At 41.9% G+C, this 19,982-nt stretch overlaps 1 protein-coding gene across 4 annotated transcripts in view; it reads left to right on the forward strand.

Annotated features, from left to right (window-relative positions):
* Positions 1 to 19,982, forward strand: part of LOC108876259 (intermembrane lipid transfer protein VPS13B) — a 308,041-nt gene that overhangs the window by 236,853 nt on the left and 51,206 nt on the right. For all 4 annotated transcript variants that reach the window (XM_051076101.1, XM_051076099.1, XM_018665629.2 and 1 more), the window contains exons 39-45: positions 4,007 to 4,209; positions 5,519 to 5,729; positions 7,645 to 7,829; positions 15,667 to 15,863; positions 17,582 to 17,763; positions 18,345 to 18,565; positions 18,698 to 18,829. In XM_051076101.1, the coding sequence (XP_050932058.1) occupies positions 4,007 to 4,209; positions 5,519 to 5,729; positions 7,645 to 7,829; positions 15,667 to 15,863; positions 17,582 to 17,763; positions 18,345 to 18,565; positions 18,698 to 18,829 (1,331 nt within the window). The remainder of the gene's footprint in view (positions 1 to 4,006; positions 4,210 to 5,518; positions 5,730 to 7,644; positions 7,830 to 15,666; positions 15,864 to 17,581; positions 17,764 to 18,344; positions 18,566 to 18,697; positions 18,830 to 19,982) is intronic.

Raw genomic sequence — 19,982 nt, forward strand, 5'->3', positions numbered from 1 at the left:
ATAAAACAAGATGGCCTGAAGTTGACCTAACACCCGATAATTTGTCAGGACCCATCAGACTTAGGTTTGGTAACAGAATGGCATAAAGTGAAAATTCCAACTGTGGGAATAAGATCTCTCTATTTGACCATTAAAAGAAAAATAAGAAGTTACATGTAGTGCTGAATATTAAGAAGTAGAAGAACACATATGTAATTTGCTTATGCGCTGCAGTTGTCATTGAACCCATATGTATCTCATCAACACTCATCAGTTACTGTATTTGTAACGTCTTGGATGACACACAGCTCCCTGCACTGTGCCATTTTGGCTGACAGTGTCCCCTGCTACGAAACCAGTTTCCTCTAGTGTCCTATAGTGGTCTTGTGGTGAGTGAATAGTGTATTTCTGTGGTGAGTGACAGTATATTACTTCTATTACTCTTACCATCCCAGACAGTCTTCGGGGGCCTCTGCTAGTTAGGTAATGACTCCTTTAGGTTTCTTCTAATTGATACCAGTACATCCCGAGGTATAAATCAGCCAGGCAGTGGTCAGATAACGGCTGCCAGGGAGAAACCGACACGGTAAATCAGTCTCAGATCCTATCTAATCTTACCCAAGTGTTTGCCAGAGATGTATTTCACTTTAGGAAGATTTCCATCCACCCTGTTCCACCACCCACTTTGTTCCTCGGGTGTCATAGGTTGTGTGTTAGTCTGCAGAGGATGTGTTTGTGTATACTGTTTACCAGCGAGTCTACTGTTACAGCCTAAGATATGCAGGTGTAAGTTAGTGTGTGCAGATCTGTGTTCTGAATTAAGTTTCTCATTATTTTGACACATTTCACATATTGTATCTTAACTCAAGGACCAAACCTTAAGGACCAAACCCCTGGTATATTAGTGTGTGTGGAGCATTTTGGTGAGTGTGTTGAAAGATGTTCCTACATTCTGGAGCAAAACATACTGTCCTGTGACAGTGAGCTCTGTCTCAGTCACAGGTCATGGCTCCTCCAATAGGAGGGTGACCCAAAACTTAAAGAGCAACTCGTCTCTTCTATTGGGTGTGGAATAGAGATTAGTGGATGCCAGTTGCGTTTTTTAGTTTATCTCAGTGAAAATTGTCTGTTTTCTTTTTTAAGTGGAAGAGTGCCAACACTTTTGGCCACGTTTGCATGCACAAAATAAAGGAACACAGATGCCGCCTGCCTCGTCCTCCAATACTTTCCCAGTTTGATTTTTTCCTCAACATTCCTTCCTCTCCTTCTTAATAGCAGTACTTCACAACTCAGCGGTGAAATGTCTTTGGGCTGTCTGCTGACACATCTTTGGAGACAAACCTACGTAACGGTAATATGGTCATTCAGGGCAAAAGCAGGGATAGAGAGAGAGGATGGAGAAATGCGTCTGTATTTATTATTCAGCCTGGATGAAAGAATGGAGTTAGGGATTCCCCCTCGTTAAAACCACTCCCAATTAGGGTGATTTTTGGGAGTGCTGGCTGCTGCTGCTGGCTTTAACACCAGGATGCTGTGGTCAACTGGGCTTTATATGGTGCATGGTGAGACAGGAGAGAATGCTTTGAAACACATTGTGTGTGCGCACAAGTGTGTATCTGAGTGTATTCGTTCCCACTTGTTCACCTGCTTGTGGTTGTGCGTCTGCATTTACATGTGTGTGCAGGCATTTGGCTGTACTTTTTTCTCTCTCTGTGTGTGTGTGTGTGTGTGTGTGTGTGTCTGCAACCAGAATGTTTCCTTTTATACATATTTGGATGAAAGATTCTCCATTTTAAAAGCCAGTTTGGGAGTTCCCCTGTGTTGTCTAATAAATCCTATCCGTGAAAATAAACCTGATGTCCACAGTTCTCTAACAGCACTCTCTCTGCTGCAACACCAGTAGATATTAGCAGGTAAACTGCCAGCTTGTATCAACAGTGTCTTTCCAGAGAGAAATGAGTCATCCCAGTTTAATATTTCCCCCCGAATGATTTACACAAGAGACAAAACTAATTCTCTAATATAGAATAAGATGTTTCTTAGTCAGTTTATTAAGCCTGAAAAGATGTGAGTGTGTTCATGTGTCATATCTTCATCCTAAGGATCGCTGTCTCTAACACCCTCTGGTGTCGTCTCTCACACTCTCTCTCTTCCCTCCCTCTTTTATCCGTTTGTCTCCTTATTTATCAGCTCCTCTGCCACTCCCCTCCTATGCCTCTGCATCACTCCCTCAAACTCTATATATACTGCTTTACTCCAAGTGAAACCCAAGCCCCAAGTATTCAAAGTAGAACCCCAGGACGCCACTTGCCCTAAAGTATCAGTCCTAATGAAGCTGGGGTGTCACACATACACATGGATGCTGTTTTCTATCCACAGGAAATCACAATGCAGTACTGAGAGATAAATACACATTCTCTTGTATGTAGAGCCAGATACATACATGTTCACCATTTGTTCATTAATGTCACATAATGGAACTTCTGGGTGTTCAGTTTTACAGATAGTTACCTTTTATTATGTTTTGAGGAGCCCATGTTTGTTACAGAGTTTTTAAAAAGTGTTCCTTGCTGTGTTGTTATTGTTTTTTATTGTTGTTGTTTTGATTGTGGCAATCAAACACTGCATCTTTTTCAGTCTTCATCTTGTAATGCTGTTAAGATTTTAAATGTCAAACACTGAAATGATAGGAACTATAATAACTTGCGTATAGTTATAGACTGAAACAGACGTGTTGTTGCTTTCTCTTAGTTTCTTAGTCAGACCTCCAGCCAAGCAGACTGGAGTGAGCATTTCGAAAAAGGCATGTTTAAGAGCTGCTTCTCAGGGCATTATTAGTCATCCAGGGTTGAGGTTTCCAAATGGGCTGCTGCTGCTGTAGCTTTAACTGACCAGATCAGCCCTCCCATGTCAACAACTAGTGGAAGAGGGTTTCAGTTCACTGATTTATGGGACCAAAAGGACAAGTCCAGGACAGTCTGTAATGACAGTGGCACATCTCTGTTTTAATGGAAAGGACAGAGAATGCCTTAAACTTTCCTTTTTAAACTGGGGGTTCTGCTACTTTTGGTTCTTTCTAGATGAGTGGGTGTTTGGCTCTGCTGGGGTTTTCTCACTGTCATCATGCCTGCTAAACCTTTTAGATTACAGAATAACAGAAATACTGACTTTGAACTCGAGTCTACGAAGGTTCAGATTGGTATAACCATGACTCCAAAACACCTCTGTTCAAAGAGACACACAGGAGTCACACCTGTGTATTAACTGATGGTTGTATGTCATTTGTTGCTGACTTAAATCAGTAACCAAGAAAACTAAATAAAACAGGAAAATCTAGTTATTGTAACTTCAAAGGCTGAGTTGAGTCAATTTTACTGAAGAACAAATTATTTGGTTTTTAGTGTACTGAACTTCAAAAACATCCAGTTAACAGCAAAGCCAACTGCTGTAATACTGTGCTGCTGTAACTGAACTGTGTAAGGCAAGCATTCATGCAACTGAATTTTTAGAGGTATTTATGCATTTAAATTTCATCTGGCCTAACTATCAACAAATGTTTTTAACATATAATTGGAGGTATAAATACCTACATCTTTCAATTTAACCCTTTTTATTTTTTTATTTTTTTTTCAAGGTATAATCATAAATTAGGGAATGCTGGTATTTTATCAGGAAAGGTTTTTGTGCATTTGGTGGGCAGTGGGCAGAAGTAGAGCAGGTGGCCCACTAATCTGAGGGTTGGTAGGTCAGTCCCCGGCTCCTCCAGGCCATGTGCCGAAGTATCCTTGGGCAAGATACTGAACCTGACATAAATTTATGTTTATATAGAACAAGCACTGTATGAATATGTGTGTGTGTGTGTGTGTGTGTGAATGTATGAGTGTGACCTATAGTGTAAAGCATTTTGAGTAGTTGACGTGGCTAGAAAAGAGCTGACAGGACCTGACATATTATTTAGCTTCAGTTTTCCCTCTGTAGTTTCACTTGCTGTAAATGCCATTCATTCTTACTTTTTCTGTGCTTATAGATTCAGTTCAGGCTTCCTCTGTGCTGCTGGAGCTGCAAGATGTGTTGGTGAGGACAGGACTAAAGGATCGAAGTCACCTCCTGCTTGGGCCGTTCTCCTGCAGCACCTCCCTGGAGGCTCGGTGGTGTCGGCACAGCGGCAGCCCTGGACCTGAGCCCGGCCCCCCTAAACTGCTGCTTGACCTGAAGGGAGGCCTGCTGCAGGTTTGCCCCATGACATCAATTCAGCATCCTCAACCATATAATTTATCAACCAACATAGCTGCAGTTTTTAGAGGTCAGGCTCAGATCAGCACTTCTGCACCTGGTTGAAATTGAATGTCTTGCTCAAGGACACTTATCCTGAGGGCTTGAGTGAGTTAGAAGAACAGCATCTAATGACGAAGAAATGCCACTGCCCACTAAAACATCACCTCAGCTTGAGTGGCTTTGGTTTCCAAATAAGCTGACACCCACAGACACAGCTCATCACACTCTTAACACTCTTCTTAAATTTGATGTTCCTCTTAAGTGCTGCCATGGCTTCTGTCCTCTTTGCAGCTGAAGTGATGACAGTGGGAATTGCATGTTGTAATTCCACTGTAGATTTGAGTCACATCTGCTGGTTAAGTGGTGGAATATTATAAGCATATTTTTTTTGGGGGGGGGGGGTTATATCTCATGTGTGCCTTTTTTCCTGTGAGAAGTTACATAATGCCCGCACTGAAAATGTGACTAACTGAGCACATTATTACTAATGTATTATTCCACATTACCTCTTCTGGGGTAACCCCCCAATTCCCCCACCCCCTCCCTTTAATGTTTCCCTTAATGCTTTTATTGCGTGCCCATTAACAGAATCATCACTTGCAACTCAACACTTAATACGTAATCATACATTTCCCTTTGCAAATATTGGCATTTGTGGCGTTTTAATCAAGTGCTGTACAAAACCACCGGAATTCCTTCCGATTCCTTCTTCTCATGCTTTCTTTCCAAAAACTTGAGAAAAAAAAAAAAATCCCCAAATTTTCCTGTTTTTAGAGTTTAGTCATAACCCACCCTTGCAAGCTTGTGAGTAGCGGGCAAGCAGGCAGGCAGCTCCATGTGTGAAGAGTTTTTGACTCAGAGATTCCTGATCCTTAGTCCAAACCCCAGACAGACCCGCTTTAATGGAGCACGGGAAGGGGAATGCCACGGGTAAGTAAGGAGGATGTAAGGTTATGTTAGGTAATGTTAGTAAGGATGTGAAGGGGTGATGATGAGGGTAGCTCTGACTGCTTCTCTTCCTGTTTTGGAAAAGAAAGTTGAGTAATTGTTGACACAGGTATTTATGCATCAGCTGTGAGTCTATGTCTCACCTTTTCATGTCACTGTCTGTTTTGTTTTGCTGTCTTTCTTTACTTACCGTATATTTCTCTTTCTTTCAGTCTCTACACATTTCTCTGCCTTGGCCTTCCTTGTTTTCCTCTGTCTCCTCTTGTTCTCTATCCCACTCTCTTCACTTCTTACCGTCTTTTTTCTGTCTCAACAGGTCTTCTGGGGCCAAGAACATCTGAACTGCCTGAAGTTGGTGGAGGAGCACCTAAGGACGTACCTCCAAAAAGGGGATTCCACTGATAGCTGTTCCAAGGTCAAGCCCTGTCACATGCAGCCACCCCCTTCGCCTGGCTCTCCATCTCCTCGGACAGAGCACAGCTCAGATGACTTGCGTACAGGGCATTTTCACTACATCCAGGACTCAGGTGAATGTTTATACAGTGCATGCTGATTTCATGCAGAGATGTCATGCCGCTCATAGCGTAGCTATACTGGACTTAAATCTAGGTAAAGCATTGCACTTACAGTACTCTAAATCCTGCTTTAGGTGGCACATTTGTTGGACTGTTCCTTTAACATAAAAGCTTCTAGATGTTCAGCAGTAGTCTAAACTCTCAAAGACTGATTGCTTTATCACCTGGCATTCATATCAGTAATTGCAAACAGACGAAATTGTTTTTTAATATTACTTGGAGATAGATTTTCCTTCTTATCTCCTGACAATGTTTTCAGAATGGATGGGACAGTGGTAAGCGCTGGTCCCTGAATCCATAAGATGAACATCATTCATAAACTCAGCAGAACCTTTGTGACAAAGTGAGATGTCACTTAAAATACACACGGGCTTAAATCAGAGTGAGATCAAAGCCCTCTGTGGAAAGAAGTTTCATCGGACTTGTCTGCCTGGTTCCACTCTGAGTAACATGCTGTTTATTCCCCCTCTTTGTGCTTTGTGTGCACTGTCCTCTACGTGCACACACACAGACACACAGGGCAACATTATACACAGAGGATCAAACTTCTCCCTGGCTGTAGACCAGCCATCCACTCTGTCAGCTGTGGTTGAGTCTTTGTTTGTTGCACCGTTCCACTGGTCTTTGATGCATTTACTATGCTGACTGAAGCAGGAGAATGTACAGTAGTGAACTAGAACAGAGGGGACAATCTGTCTGCAACATGTTGTCAACAGCCAGGGAGAACAGGCCCCGCAGCGCAGAGAACAGTGAGTGGCCCCTCGGGGGGCCTGACACAGGGATAGATGGTCAGAGGAGTAGATGAAAGATGGATGGAGAGATGGGTGGAAGGACTCTCTGTCTCTCACTTTCTCTAAGTTCAAGCAAACACAAATGAAAGCAAAACCTCATGAAAGTGTCTGTTTTTTCTTTTATCCACCCTTTTTGTAAAAGAACAATACACTGTCCACCTTCAAGTGGGCAGCTCATTGCTTCACAGAAAGGGGTAAAATCAGCCACAGACAGATCTTGCTGCCCCTTGAAATGTGTTTTCTGCAAAAGGACTCTCAGTGTTTGTACCCCCAGGGGCCAAACAAAGCAGCAGTTCTCTGCTTGACTGTTTTTTTCAAATAAACATTTTTCCAAAGGACTTGAATCACAAACAGCAGCCACGACTTAAGTCAAACACCACTCAGAAGTTTAGATCCAGTGTTATCCAGCTGTTGCAGGTGCAAGGCATGGTTCAATCAATGGTTGTTTGGTCAATAGCAAAAATATTTACTCAGCCTCTTTGTTTATATACGGCTTCATACGCACATAAACATTCTGAAAGCGTGGAAACAACCTCCTCTTTCAGGAGATAGTTGTTTTGGGGGATTCAGATTCCATACTACAAATAACCATAAAAACATCACTGCACCAAAGATGTATGCGAGTCAAATTTAGTTCTTTTGCCACAATGGGTGAAGTTCATAATATGAAGGGAGTGACCACATGACAATTTTCATCCCATTTTTTTCAACCTCTGTGTTTCTGTCTTCCACAAGGAAAGTAAAGCCTTTAAACAGGCTCTTTGTTATGGAATTTAATGGGGCAATGGGTTTATACCACTAGGTGCAAGACTGCAGCACAAAACTAGTAATCTCCTGTATCTTGTGTGTTTCAAATTCCTTCCATTTCATCCTCTGCTTTTCAGTTACAGCTTTTTTAGCTTTTACCCCTCTTTTCTTTTAAATATTCTCCTCACCTTATTTTTTCATTGTTTTATCTCATATGTTTTCTTGCTTTTTGATGTCTTCCCACAAAGAGCAGTATAAGCCTTGTATTTAAATTATTGACAGATTAAAGTGAAGTTATTCTGATATTATTATTGTATAATTCCTTGTAGCATCCCAGAAACTGCCAGGACCCCATGAGGTGGTGTTCTACAGTGAGACCGAGGACAGCCCAGGCGTGATGTTGTGGAGATACCCTGAACCCCGTGTCCTTACCTTTGTCAGGATAACTCCCGTCCCTTTCAACACCACAGAGGACCCTGAGATCAGCACAGCCGACCTGGGGGATGTCCTGCAGGTAGAAATGAACACGCATACTGCATCTTTTGTTCAGCAAAAAGGTTATATTCTCAACACACACCACAGCTAGTGGTAAAGCAAAGTTATGTGCAACAATGTGTTTTAATCCATTGCATCACTTGTGCCAGAATGTGTAGTCATCTGCTACAAGGAAGAGAGTGAAAGAGGCACAAAATGAGAAGAGAATCCACTCATCTCACTCACTGCTCCCTGCTTAACATCACCTGCAATGAAAGAGAAATAAACTGCCTTAGAGCTGGGCTACGTGCCATTATAATTCCCATGACATGAGTCATGAGAACTCCCATACCCTCCATGTTATTGAATGACAGAGACCCCTGCTGTTCCTCCAAACATGTAATACATGATCAGACAGCTGTGGAAGTCATTTTGCATGCTCTGGTGTGAATAGCCAGGTGTCTCCAACCCCAGATGAGGTTATATTTTGGCAGGCTGTAGCAGCTACCGAGTCTTCAGGGCCTCACTGGGGGACAGGACATCCCAGTTTTCCTCCTATCACTCATCCCCCGCCTTTCTTTCTCCCGCCTTTCTTTCCAGCTTATCGTCCTCGAAGGCAAGCCGGGTCCCAAATCACGTTCTTTCGCATCCTTCTCAATATTCTTACCTTTTTCCTGGAGCTAAAGCCACTCATTTTCCTGAACAAATAATTTTTGCCTGTTATTTTCCTACTCATATCACAGCTTGTATTAGTTGTGTTTAGTCAAATATTATTTAAATTCCCATTGTTATTGTTGTTCTAAATTCAATTTAATGTGTGACAAGCAAAACTAGAGCAACAGATAATTTATCAACTACTGGAATGGTAAAATGGAATACAAGCATGGGTCAGAAATGTAATCAAATCTGCCAATGTAATGAACTCATAGATATAGAACAGTAACTGGTAAACATTACTTTATGAGTGGTATAACAATTAAAAATGACACAAATAAAATAGAGAGAATTAAAAAAAAAATAGATACTATAACAAAGTATATCCCAACATAGTTTTGTAAGACGTGACTCCTTCCTAATGAAAGATAGTATTTATCACCAATTAATGTTATTATCCTGAAATAATGGCAGTGGCAAGTTTGACTACACTCTCAACCCATTTATAAGGACTTTTTAATTACAATTGTTGGCTTCCCTTTCTTCCTTTTCCTTCTGCTTCTTTCCTCCATCTGCAGCAGAAGTTTTTCATCTTTCCATATCCTTTATCTCTCAGATTCTTTCCTGGACTCCCACAATCATTTCACCTACAGTACAGATGTTTTCTCCAGTCTGTTTATGTGTGCCGGCCCAGGAGAGGAAAGATATTGGAGGGTTCTGCAGATGTCTTGACTTCCCAGCGAGGCCCCACAGCTGTAAAGTCTGTAATGAGCAAAACTCCAAAGCCTCTAGCTGATTGGCCGCATATTGAGTTACAGCAGAGAACAGATAGAGCTGATGTGTGTAGAGGAGGGAGGGCTAGAGGAAGAGGCAGTGATAGACGGAGCTGCGAGAGGGAGAGGTTGGTTAATGGGGATATTTTGACAGGGAGGAAGAGTCGGAAGGGAGAGAGATGAACAGAGATGGAGTGAGAGGATGGTCACCATTTAATATATGTGTGCATGCCCGCACCGAGACAGATGCCTGCAACTACAGACATATTCTTATCTGCATGTGTGTGTATTACACAGTAGGAGATGTGGAACCAGTGGTTGATGAACATGTGGTTTCCACATCTTCCACTCCACTCCTCCTGTCATCTGGCATGGTCCTGTCTCTTCTGACAAGTCTGTTAAAAGGAATTGGGTGATGAGACTTCTACGGGGAGAGTGGTGAAAAGAGGACAGCTAAGAAAATTGTCAAAACAGTTGTGCAACAATAGTTAGCATCTATTTCAAAGAGAAATGCAACACACACTCATAGAAACCACTGTTTAAGCCACATGTGAGTACACCAGGAGTGAGTCTCCTAATTCTGCTGCTTGTGTTAATGTGACATCCATGTAAACATTGTGGCCAGGCAGTGCAGCAGACACGCCTACAATGGGACACTTGGGCGGCTGTAGCAGTCAGCATATTTCACAAAGGTACCGTTGGTAACATTAATGAAGAACATCACTTACACAGTGTATATGTTAAACTGGTTTAAATCCATTGTTGAAAGCTACTGTGATGCATTTTGTCAACACTGCTAAAAACAGTATCATGTATCATGGACTTTTTGAAAGAAGTGATTGCAAAGTAATTATAAGACATTGGATCCGTGTACTGATATGTTATACAGTCCTACTTACCTCATATTTTGTATAAACACTAACATAGCATTAAGTCAGTTGTGTGTGAGGCAAAAGGTTGGATTTGTGGGGGTTATTTTATCCGGGCCTCTTGGTCATCAGCCAAAGCCATTGTGATCCCAGATATAATTGATTTCAGCCTATGTGAAACAATGATTATGCTTTCCTTTCTACGAAACTTCAAAAGTCTCAGTTAATTCATTTTTTATTTCTCCCAAGACCAGAAAGTCAGTCCAGCTACAGAGAACGGAAATGCAGCCATAAAAATCCAAAAAACGAGTAATGGCTCAGTTTCTGTTCCAAAGGAATTTCATTTACTTTACATCAAGACTGTGCGGAGAGAGAGAGAGAGAGCGGGAAACAGAAAGAAGGCAGTCATAATTTCTCAGGCCTCTAAAATTACCGTGCGGCTACGCAGAGATGGAGGCTGATAGATTTTGAGAAATGGAAAGTGAGAGGCATAGGGAAAGAAAAAGAAATAAGGAGAAAAGAGAGTGATATTTAGTATTGAGCTGTCTTGTCATTTGTCACTATCATTTAGCCAGTAATGTTTTTCCAATTAAGGGCTGTTTACCAGCAGGTGGAGGGTGAAAAAGATTGCAGATGAACAAAGTAAAAGTGGGTCCTCTCCACATTTTCTTCTTTCCCTGTTCTTCCTTCTCTCTCTCTTTCTCTCCTTTTGTTACACTCCCCCCGCCTCCTTTCCTTTGCTCCCTCTCTTCAGCGGAGTGCGCGGACTAGATGAAGGGGGGGTTTGCTCGTCCCCAGAGCATATCATATTAACATTTTATAAAATCAAGATTTCCTGCATTTAAATAGTTGTGGTTTCCCAACTGGTTCCAGTATCTCAGAGGGGGAATTCAAACTTCCTTCCATTACTCTAAGTCAAATTGCTGCCTGCACTGTTTTTATATACAGTAGAGTGGGAGTGTCAGAGTGATCGGAGGGCAGCTGAAAAGTGACAGACTCCTGACGAGGCATCCGCAGGTTCCCACCTGTAGAGGGCTCAAGTGATGAAGGGATAGAAGGAGAGAGGGAGGTGACTCATTCTCACCTTCTCACCGCCGTGTGGTCCAGTTCTCTGAATCATAAGCAGGTGTCCTTACTGCTCTTTTTCCATCCCTCTCGTTCGTCCTCCCCTCCCCTCGCCTCTCTGTGGGGTTCTGAAGTCTGAGAAACAGGGAGTAAACACAGGAGCTATGATTCACTCTGACCCCAGCTCAGGGAGAGCAGGCGGAGGAGATGCAGTATGTTAAAAAGTAGAGAACAACAACTTAAGTTCAGCCTCTGCATATAGTAAAGCAAGTCTAACATATTCTGTTCTTATGCATATTCACATTCATTGCCTTTTACCAACACTAACTTTTCTCAATATACAAATGTTTAAACTTCATCATCCACTTGCTTTTTGAGGCAGTTCCCAAATTGCACTGGCCTTTTCAGGCAAACATCACACCATCTGGTCCCCTGCTGTTGCTTTTCGTGCATGGCACTGTGGGATAGACTTTCATGTCCCAGCAGGACTCTGTACTGCCATCATGGCCCTGCTAGCCTGCGACCGATATCATAAAAGCTCCGTGGCCTCAGATGAACCAGCAACCTTCAGCTATAACCACTGCTACAGCTGTTGTTTCTGTCATTGTTGTTATTATGAGAAACACAGGTCCACCACCAGCTTCACATCCACAGTGCGCCGCTTTTCATCGAAGCAGACTTTTTCTCCAATTAGTAGAAATTTGCAACCTTTGGTTGGGAGTTAGAATCAGAGGGGAGTCAGTGGGGTATTTCTTCTCAGAGCGACACACTGAACGAGAAGAGTGAGCGTGTGTTTTAGCCAAGATAACTATTATTTTAGTGGGACAGCGCTCAAGCAGACCTGCATTAGTCACAGCTAATGCACTATAAAAATAAAAGACTGTCCATGTGGTTAATTTGATCTGGAGTTCTTACACCTCATCCACCAAAACTCCAGTCCCTCTTTAAAAGTTTGGCATACAGAGAAAACAAAAAAAAGCTGAGCACAAAGATCTCAGCATGGGCTTATTCTTGATTTTCCACACTGATTAATGTTAACGTATATTAGCCCACCTGAGACAGCATAGCAGAAGTCATTTTTAGAACAATTTTCATTACATCTCCTGAGTAAACATTTGCTCAAACTGATGTCAATTCAATTTGTCTGCTGGCTGATAAGAAGTAGCTAGCAGTGGAATTTTTAGACATATAGGCATCAGTGAAATAACAGAAGACCTAATGGCAGTGTTGATATTGTTAATAAAAGTAATGGCAGACACGGCTGTAGATGTCAACAGCCGCAGCCTCAGGGGGAGCTCAGGGAGTCTTCAGTTGCAGAGACATATTTGAACGTTAGCAGTGATCACACCTGGGTTGATCACGGAAATTGAAATCCTTTCTGTATGTTTTTATTTGCTTTAGTTTGCTCGCCTTTACTTAATACTCTACAAAGATTGTGATTGGTCAGTTAGTCCCAGAAAAGTGAATCCATGCAGAGTTGTAATTTGGCAGAAGCAGAGAGGTTAGTGACAGAGATGGAAATCAGATCTGTGCATGATGCTTCTAATAGTTCTGAATGTAAATATGTTTGTAAATAGTTATTAGGTTAGGAATATTTAAGCTACTTGAAAAATCCTCAACTTAGCTTTCCAGGCAATTCAAACCAACTCCAAAATGGATCCTTGACTCAAAAAATTAAGATAACTTCGGCTGATAATTTACCCTGAGGTCTAGCTGCCAGGCCCTACTTTGTCGAGAGCTTTAGGAAAACTCAGAATGGGCCCATCCAGCCAAGGGAATGTCAGCTATTCAGGGCTGCATGTTGTTTATCAGATAAGGTACATACACACAATCAAGCAGCGGAAACTGACGCTGCCCAGACTGTGTCATGCACTCACATACATATGCACACCTGTGTATACACATATGTATACAGGCATATTGTCTTTCATACGTGCAATTATACATAGTCGTCCTCTCGAACACATATATACAATAGCTCTAACATTTACACAGGTCCCCTCTCCTCCCAGAAGCCAGTGCCAGACATCCAACTCAACATAGCTAAAACATTTATTTCTTTTTTTTTTTCTTTTTCCATCATCCCCACAACATTTGTTGAATTGATTTCATCTCCATTTGCCTCCGAGGCCGGGACCGCAAGTCAAAGGAAACATGACGCAAATTCAACCATGCAAATGTATTCCACTGTACCATATACGTACCTCACATATTCATTTCTGTATGCTGTCATGTGTATAGAATATCACAGGTGAAAAAAAAAAAAAAACATGCTTTGCGTTTTAGCAGCACAGTTCTGGGAATTCTCTGTAGACATTCAGTGGGTTTCCTCTTCAGTGGCTCAGTGTTGGGGTTGCGGGTGCACAACTCTGTCAGGTACAATTATGAGAAGTTGATTCCAGGAAAACCTGTGTGGCATTACGTATATGATGTAAGCTACAATTACTTCATCCATCAGCCCCACACAATGTAAGGATACACACTCACACGCACACTCTTTTGCGCACATACTCTCCCCACATACACACCGACTTGTTGACAGTTCTGTGAGTTTGGTAATTGTCCAGGGAGCTCCATACCTAGGGTTAACTATTAGATTGTCACAGAGACCTGTCCACAGACAAATGTATTCACTCACCACACACACACACACACACACACACATGCACATTTACTCACTCACATCTTACTGCCTGGCATCCTTCAGGTGTAGTCCTGAGTGCACCCTGCCACTTTTGATCCATCAGTAGCTGGGTTTTGCAGGTGGTCGAGGGAACCTGAGCACCTGGTTTAGTTCACACAGGAGCACCAGACACATTTATGCTAATTTTAGTACAATCTGAGAGGAGCGAATGGAGCCCTACCAGTCATCACATAATGTGAGAACACTCACATAACCTGATTGTTATTCAGTGTGAGAATCAGCTCCAGGACTTTAATGTTAATGGCTGCCTTGTAGCATACCGTCGCCGGTTGTTTAGTTATGCTGTGGTCGTGAAGGGTTGTTATGGAGAGCTGTCATCTCACTACATTGGTGGTCTGCAGTCAGGCTGTTGTCATTTTTTCCAACTAGACTAGAAAAATAATGTTCGGTTTGTCTGAAATGAATAAGATTCAAGGTTGTAATACAGACACCATTAAAAATAACTTGCTCATTGCTTGTCTGAGGCAGGGATCCCCTATGTCTTAGAAGGGTCAGTGCTTGATGATTAGCAGACCACTGCAGTTGCTTAATACTTTATGTGTAACTAGGGGATCCACAGGACTTAAGTAGTACCTGTTGTGCAATAACAAAGCCTTATAGTAATCCTGCAGCAGATGAGTAATCAGGGTTACGCTGAGGGGGTTACAATAGTCTGTTTGGAGTGGAGCCTTAAGTTTTTCTTAAGTGATGAACAACTGAGTGATAGCACAGTAAGATCCACTAGTGTCCGTGTGAAGAGGAGACCAAGTGGGAGATATAACACACTCACTAAAGTCATCTGATGGAGCAAAGCCATCAGCTAGAAAGAGGAGAGGAATATCTCTGGGATCCAGTAAGAGAAGACTGTATCAAAACCATACTCTGGCATGTTACTGATGAGTTTTCACATATATTCAACAGCAACAAAAACCATTCGACGTTGTGTTTCAATAGAATAGTTGTGTCAGTAGTTGCAGAGCTCACTAACTCTATAAGGCAAAACAGAGGGACGTAACAAAGCACACTGGTTATTCAGTGACATTGGGTCCTCCTGAAGTCATCATGAAAGACATGTCCCCACATTCCCCCCAAGCTCTCAGCTATCTATGATCACTATAATCTGCGTTCACTGGTTCTCAGCAGTACTATAAAAGCTGGAATTCAGCAATTATTTACTAGTGAGCAGAGCTGTGTACTTTATTCAGACTCTAAATGACAGAGGAGAGAGTTTGTGTGACCTGCGGAGATTTAACAAGCTTTTCAGGGATTTTGTCCAGCAGTTGTCTGTCCCAACACTGCCAGCACGAGAGTGAAGCTACCACATCTGTTTAACGCTTTACCGTTTGATGCATCTGTTTGGGTCCAGATGCTTTGTAGCACGGGAATGAGGTGTTATTAATTATTAGTTGTAGTATATGTTATGACGTGTTATGATTAATTTGACAGTGTCCATCACACCTACCATGTTCTCAGCACAAATTACAAAATGTTTTTTAATTTTATGTATTTCTTAACCTTTATAGAGGACTAAACATTTTTGCAGAAGTAGTTATGAGAACACAAAGAAGCCTTTATCATTTTATCTTTAGAGCATTATAAAAAAGTTTGGGTTTTTTGCAATTTGTGGTTTTATGTTATTTTTAATTGGCCCAATTTTTAAAAGCCCCAAGGAAATCAGCCACAGAGAGTTTGTCTCTTTCTCAAGGACACTACAGCAGGGCAGTCTGGTCTTAAGATGAGAGAGAACATGTATTTAAAAAACCTGAATAAGACACATATTTGAGGGGTTACATATGTTACATATGTGAGATTTTTTACTGTCTTTCCTTCTAGGTACCATGCAGCCTAGAGTACTGGGATGAGCTCCAGCAGGCCTTTGTTCCATACCGTGAGTTCAGCCTGTCAGAGAGCAGTGCCTGCCAGCTACAGCTCCCCAGCCTCAGCCTCACTGACCAACAGAAGGAGCTGGTGGCTTCAGACCTGTGGAGGATAGTACTCAATAATAATGGAGAGGGAGGAGATGAGCAAAGGTAAGGGAAAATTTAATAGTTTATTTTGTCCTCTCTCTTCATGCTTGTAAGTGTTGTGTGCGTGTTTGTACAACCGAGGTTGTATATCACAGACCATGTGTATGCCTACATGGATATGTGTTTGGATCTACAGTACATATGCCGTCCAGTGTGAGGGAAAGCAGAGAGAGGGGGAGAGTGCACCCAGGCCGCTGAGCACAAAGAGCTAGTAATGTGTCCCTCGCCCCACATCTGGTGTGCAGGAGCAGGGAGCGGGCTTGGAAGGCGTTCAGATTGGCCTAATGAGATTTCCCAGCACACCAAGTGCCTGTCAGGGCCCATCCGGATTCCTTCCTGCTTACCTTGAGTGTATCTAATCGAGGGGAAGCTCACGGGAAGCAAGAGGAGTAAAGCCCCCTTTGGGTTGGCCAGGCCAGGCCAGGCCAGGCCAGGCCTGGGTTGGGCTGGGTTAAGTTGGGATGGGATGGGTTGGCCTGGGCCAGCCAAGCACCGTAACACCTCTAAGAGCATGTTTTTACTCCCTTCTTCTCGCTACCACTGCTTCCTCTCTTCATTTCTCTCATGTCTCTCCCAGCATTCTGTTACATCTTCTATGCTTCACCCATTTTTCATTTCTTTCTGTCTTTGTCTCATTCTTTCCTCATCTTAATCTACTCCCCTCCTTTTTACTTCCTCTTGGGATTTAGGAAACTTTTAGTGGAAGAGAATTGCCAAGCCCACATTCTGTGTGGCTTAGAAAGCTCCAGAGGAGCAGAAAGGGAAGAATAAGAAAACATGTAAGAGAAGAAACAGAGAAAAAAACCTCTACAGAACCAGACACAGTGTAAAGCAAAATATACATCTGTGCTTCATTACAATCATACTCCAAACACTACATTTCCTTTATGTTTAAATTATTTGTCTTTTTTGATCAAAATTGATTCCCCTTTCCTTAGTCACTCGTTTCATCTGCCTTACTTTAGTTTCCACCAGAAAAATAACTTGGCTGCCCCGCCAACTGGAAGTAATGAAAATTGTCAACATATGATGCTTATCTTTTTAAGGAGCACTATGCTGCACCAGCATTTTTCAGGTCTTGAGCGTTTCCTGCTGGAGTTTTTATAGTGGATCATGGTAGCAGCAAATTACAGAGCAAATGGTCATTCACTTCAATTACCTTCCATTCAACATCATCAACCATGACATGCAATTAATGTCTATGGAGAGAGTCTCCTGGAAACTGTGACAATAATAATGTACCTAAAGCAGCAAAGCAAAGCGAAGAGCTCCCCTCCACATTGTTGTCTCTTTTCATTGCTTTTTTTTTCAGAATAATTGTAGTGTTTGTCTCACAGTAGATTTCTGACACAAATGTCACACAACTTGCAACTCTGGAAGAGAGACAAAAGCTTTCAGCTACTAATAAGAATCACATTATTTTAATTAGTGAATAGAATTTTTGAGGCCATTATTCCACAGCTGTGCCTATGGTTTTGATGTTACAAAACAAAGTTTGATAGAAAATCAATAACCAAAAACTGTCAAATCCTGAGTCACAGTCCTATATTATTTGTTTTTCTCCATAATTATTTCCATATGAAATAATTTCATATTCACAGAGTGCCTTCAGTTTATATTTCTTTCTTTATTTCTTTGCACTTTTAGTGTTATTTCACAGTCAGAAATACCTCTTCAGTATATATTATTGGCTGTCTGCTGTATCTCCTGTTCCCCTCCAGTTTGGATAGCGAGTGTGGTTCCCAGGTACCCTGCGATCAGTTGGTATCTCCAACGGCACTGGCAGCCTGCACCCGTGTGGATTCCTGCTTTGCACCCTGGTTTGTGTCATCCCTGGGTGTGTCACTACAACTTGCACAACTGGAAGTTCACCTCTGCCACCACCTAGAACAACTGGGTACAGGTAGGATACAGAATACACAGTGATGAAGTCTCCTCTCTGAATTTGAAGATTTATTAAGAGGATTTATTAAGAGGTACTATAGCTTAAAATGTAGTTTTTATTTTACTGGGGGGAAGGTTCTGCCTCCCTAGCCTTACTTACTTTGGCGGATCTGGTGGATTTGGTAGCAGCAAATTACAGATCTAATGCTTGTTCACTTCAATTATCTTACATTCAACAACGTCAACACCACTTAATGGTGGTTAATGGTGAAGTTCTCCTGGAAACTGTCTACCCTTTAGACAGATAGTCATTTATAATCTATAGTTTTCATTTGTTTACATCTAAGAACAGCTCAAAACACAGCTTATGCATTAGTTTTTTGGATCAATGTATTTTGTTCTTTTTTCCTATACAGCAGTTTGGATCCTTTGTGTTATGTTGAGAGTTTATTATGTTAATGAATTTGCCCCAGATTGCAATTATTTCTTTATATCATACAGTACTTGAGCGTCTGTAGTCAGTTGGTTTGATAATCATGTCATATTTTGTTATATTTAACATTCAGTCATTAAGTAAAAATAATATGCTCACCCCCGCAGCTCCATCTCGGCAACTTCGTCCCTTCCTGCCAGACAGGAAGTTACCTCAGGAACAGGAGTTCATGGTGATTGGTGCTCGGGAGCCAAGGGTCTTCTTGCGGCAGTGGAGCAATGGATCACGTCATTGTCAAGAGGTCAACTTTTCCACCCAGCTGGACTGCAAGTTGCTGGAATACCGAAATGTAACACACCTTCAGCTTCTCCAGCCTTGCGTACTACAGGTAGAGCTCAGCTATTTATATTTGTTTTATATCTATGCAGATATTTTGATATTTAAAGCATGGATCTGGAATTGTAAAGAAATAATAATTAAAAAAAAGGTCATTTAGAATTTCATTTCTTGTGTGTTTCAGGGCCAGGCTGCAGCAACCTGCTGCCCCCAGAACACCACATTGAATGTGAATGTGTTTGTGGACCCAGTGTTCCTCAATATCAGCCAGTATGCCATCCACACCGTGGACACTGCCCTGCACAGCTGGCAACAGGTGACAGAAAGTTCAAGCTGCCGAGGCTGCCACACCTTTTATATCGAACCACATTCCAAAGAATACAATAAAGTATAAACTCTCATTAGGCTAATCAGGCTAGTGTTTGCTGGGGAAAGGGGCTGAAATTTTTTCTTCAAATTCCTTTTTTTAAATTTCCCCACTTACAGCTAATGGCAGAAGCAAAATAGTTGATCTCTTACTCAAAATGCAACTTCTCACTACTGCAAAACAAAGCGCATTTCAAATGATGACAGTAATCAGTAACTCAGTAATAGTCACTTAGGTTGCAGAGTATTGGAGGACGACTTGTCCACTTGTACATTTGAATAGTGAGATGCATTCAGACATGTAAGGGTACAAGGGGTTTGCTGTGTTGTTTGATTGATGTTTGATATTTGGAGGCAGGGGCTAGTAAATCTGTAGAGGGAATCCTTGTATGTATGTACATTTAGAGAATATGCTGAAAGACGGCCTTTTGTCCCAGATGGAGTATCAGCTAAACAAACTCACAACAAAGTGGATTTTATGAGAATGGTTTTGGTTGTATGCCAGTGGTAATGCAGGATGGAACTGCCTTTCAGTTTGCTGTAAACTCTGACTAAGAGGCTACAGTGTGTCTGTTCTTGGGCGTCTATGGTCCTCGTCATCTCTCAGTTCTCAGCTCTCAGCGCTGCCTCTGGTAGCCAGGATATTTGTGTGTGAAGTGATGCCCATAAAAACACGGTAAAACTTGAGTGGTTATACCTGCCAAGATTTCATCTGGCCCTTGTCCTCCACCCACTTGTCTACTGCACACACACACACACACACTGGCCTCTCTGGCTTTGTATGCCCTATCATGGCTCTGCTCAGCTCAGCTGTGGCTGTGCTGACTCATATATTGGCCTCTGGAGACATGAGGTACTCTCATGGTTTTACATGCATGCATACTCTCACTGCCAGGTGAGAGAAATAATAGCTCATGTTTTTGTAGGAACAGCTGTGGTTTTTTACCTGTGAAAAATAAAATTAAACAAGCTTTATAGAAAATCTACTATAAATGATTGTTTTGGCTAGCAGATGAATACCTTTGTTTTCACTCAGTGGCATCACTAACTCATCATCTCTTAACCAACCATGCTGGATAATGGGTCATATTTGACCCTTAGGT

Source organism: Lates calcarifer, linkage group LG15 (genome assembly GCF_001640805.2).
Source record: "Lates calcarifer isolate ASB-BC8 linkage group LG15, TLL_Latcal_v3, whole genome shotgun sequence".
In the NCBI taxonomy this organism is placed as follows: Eukaryota; Metazoa; Chordata; class Actinopteri; family Centropomidae; genus Lates; species Lates calcarifer.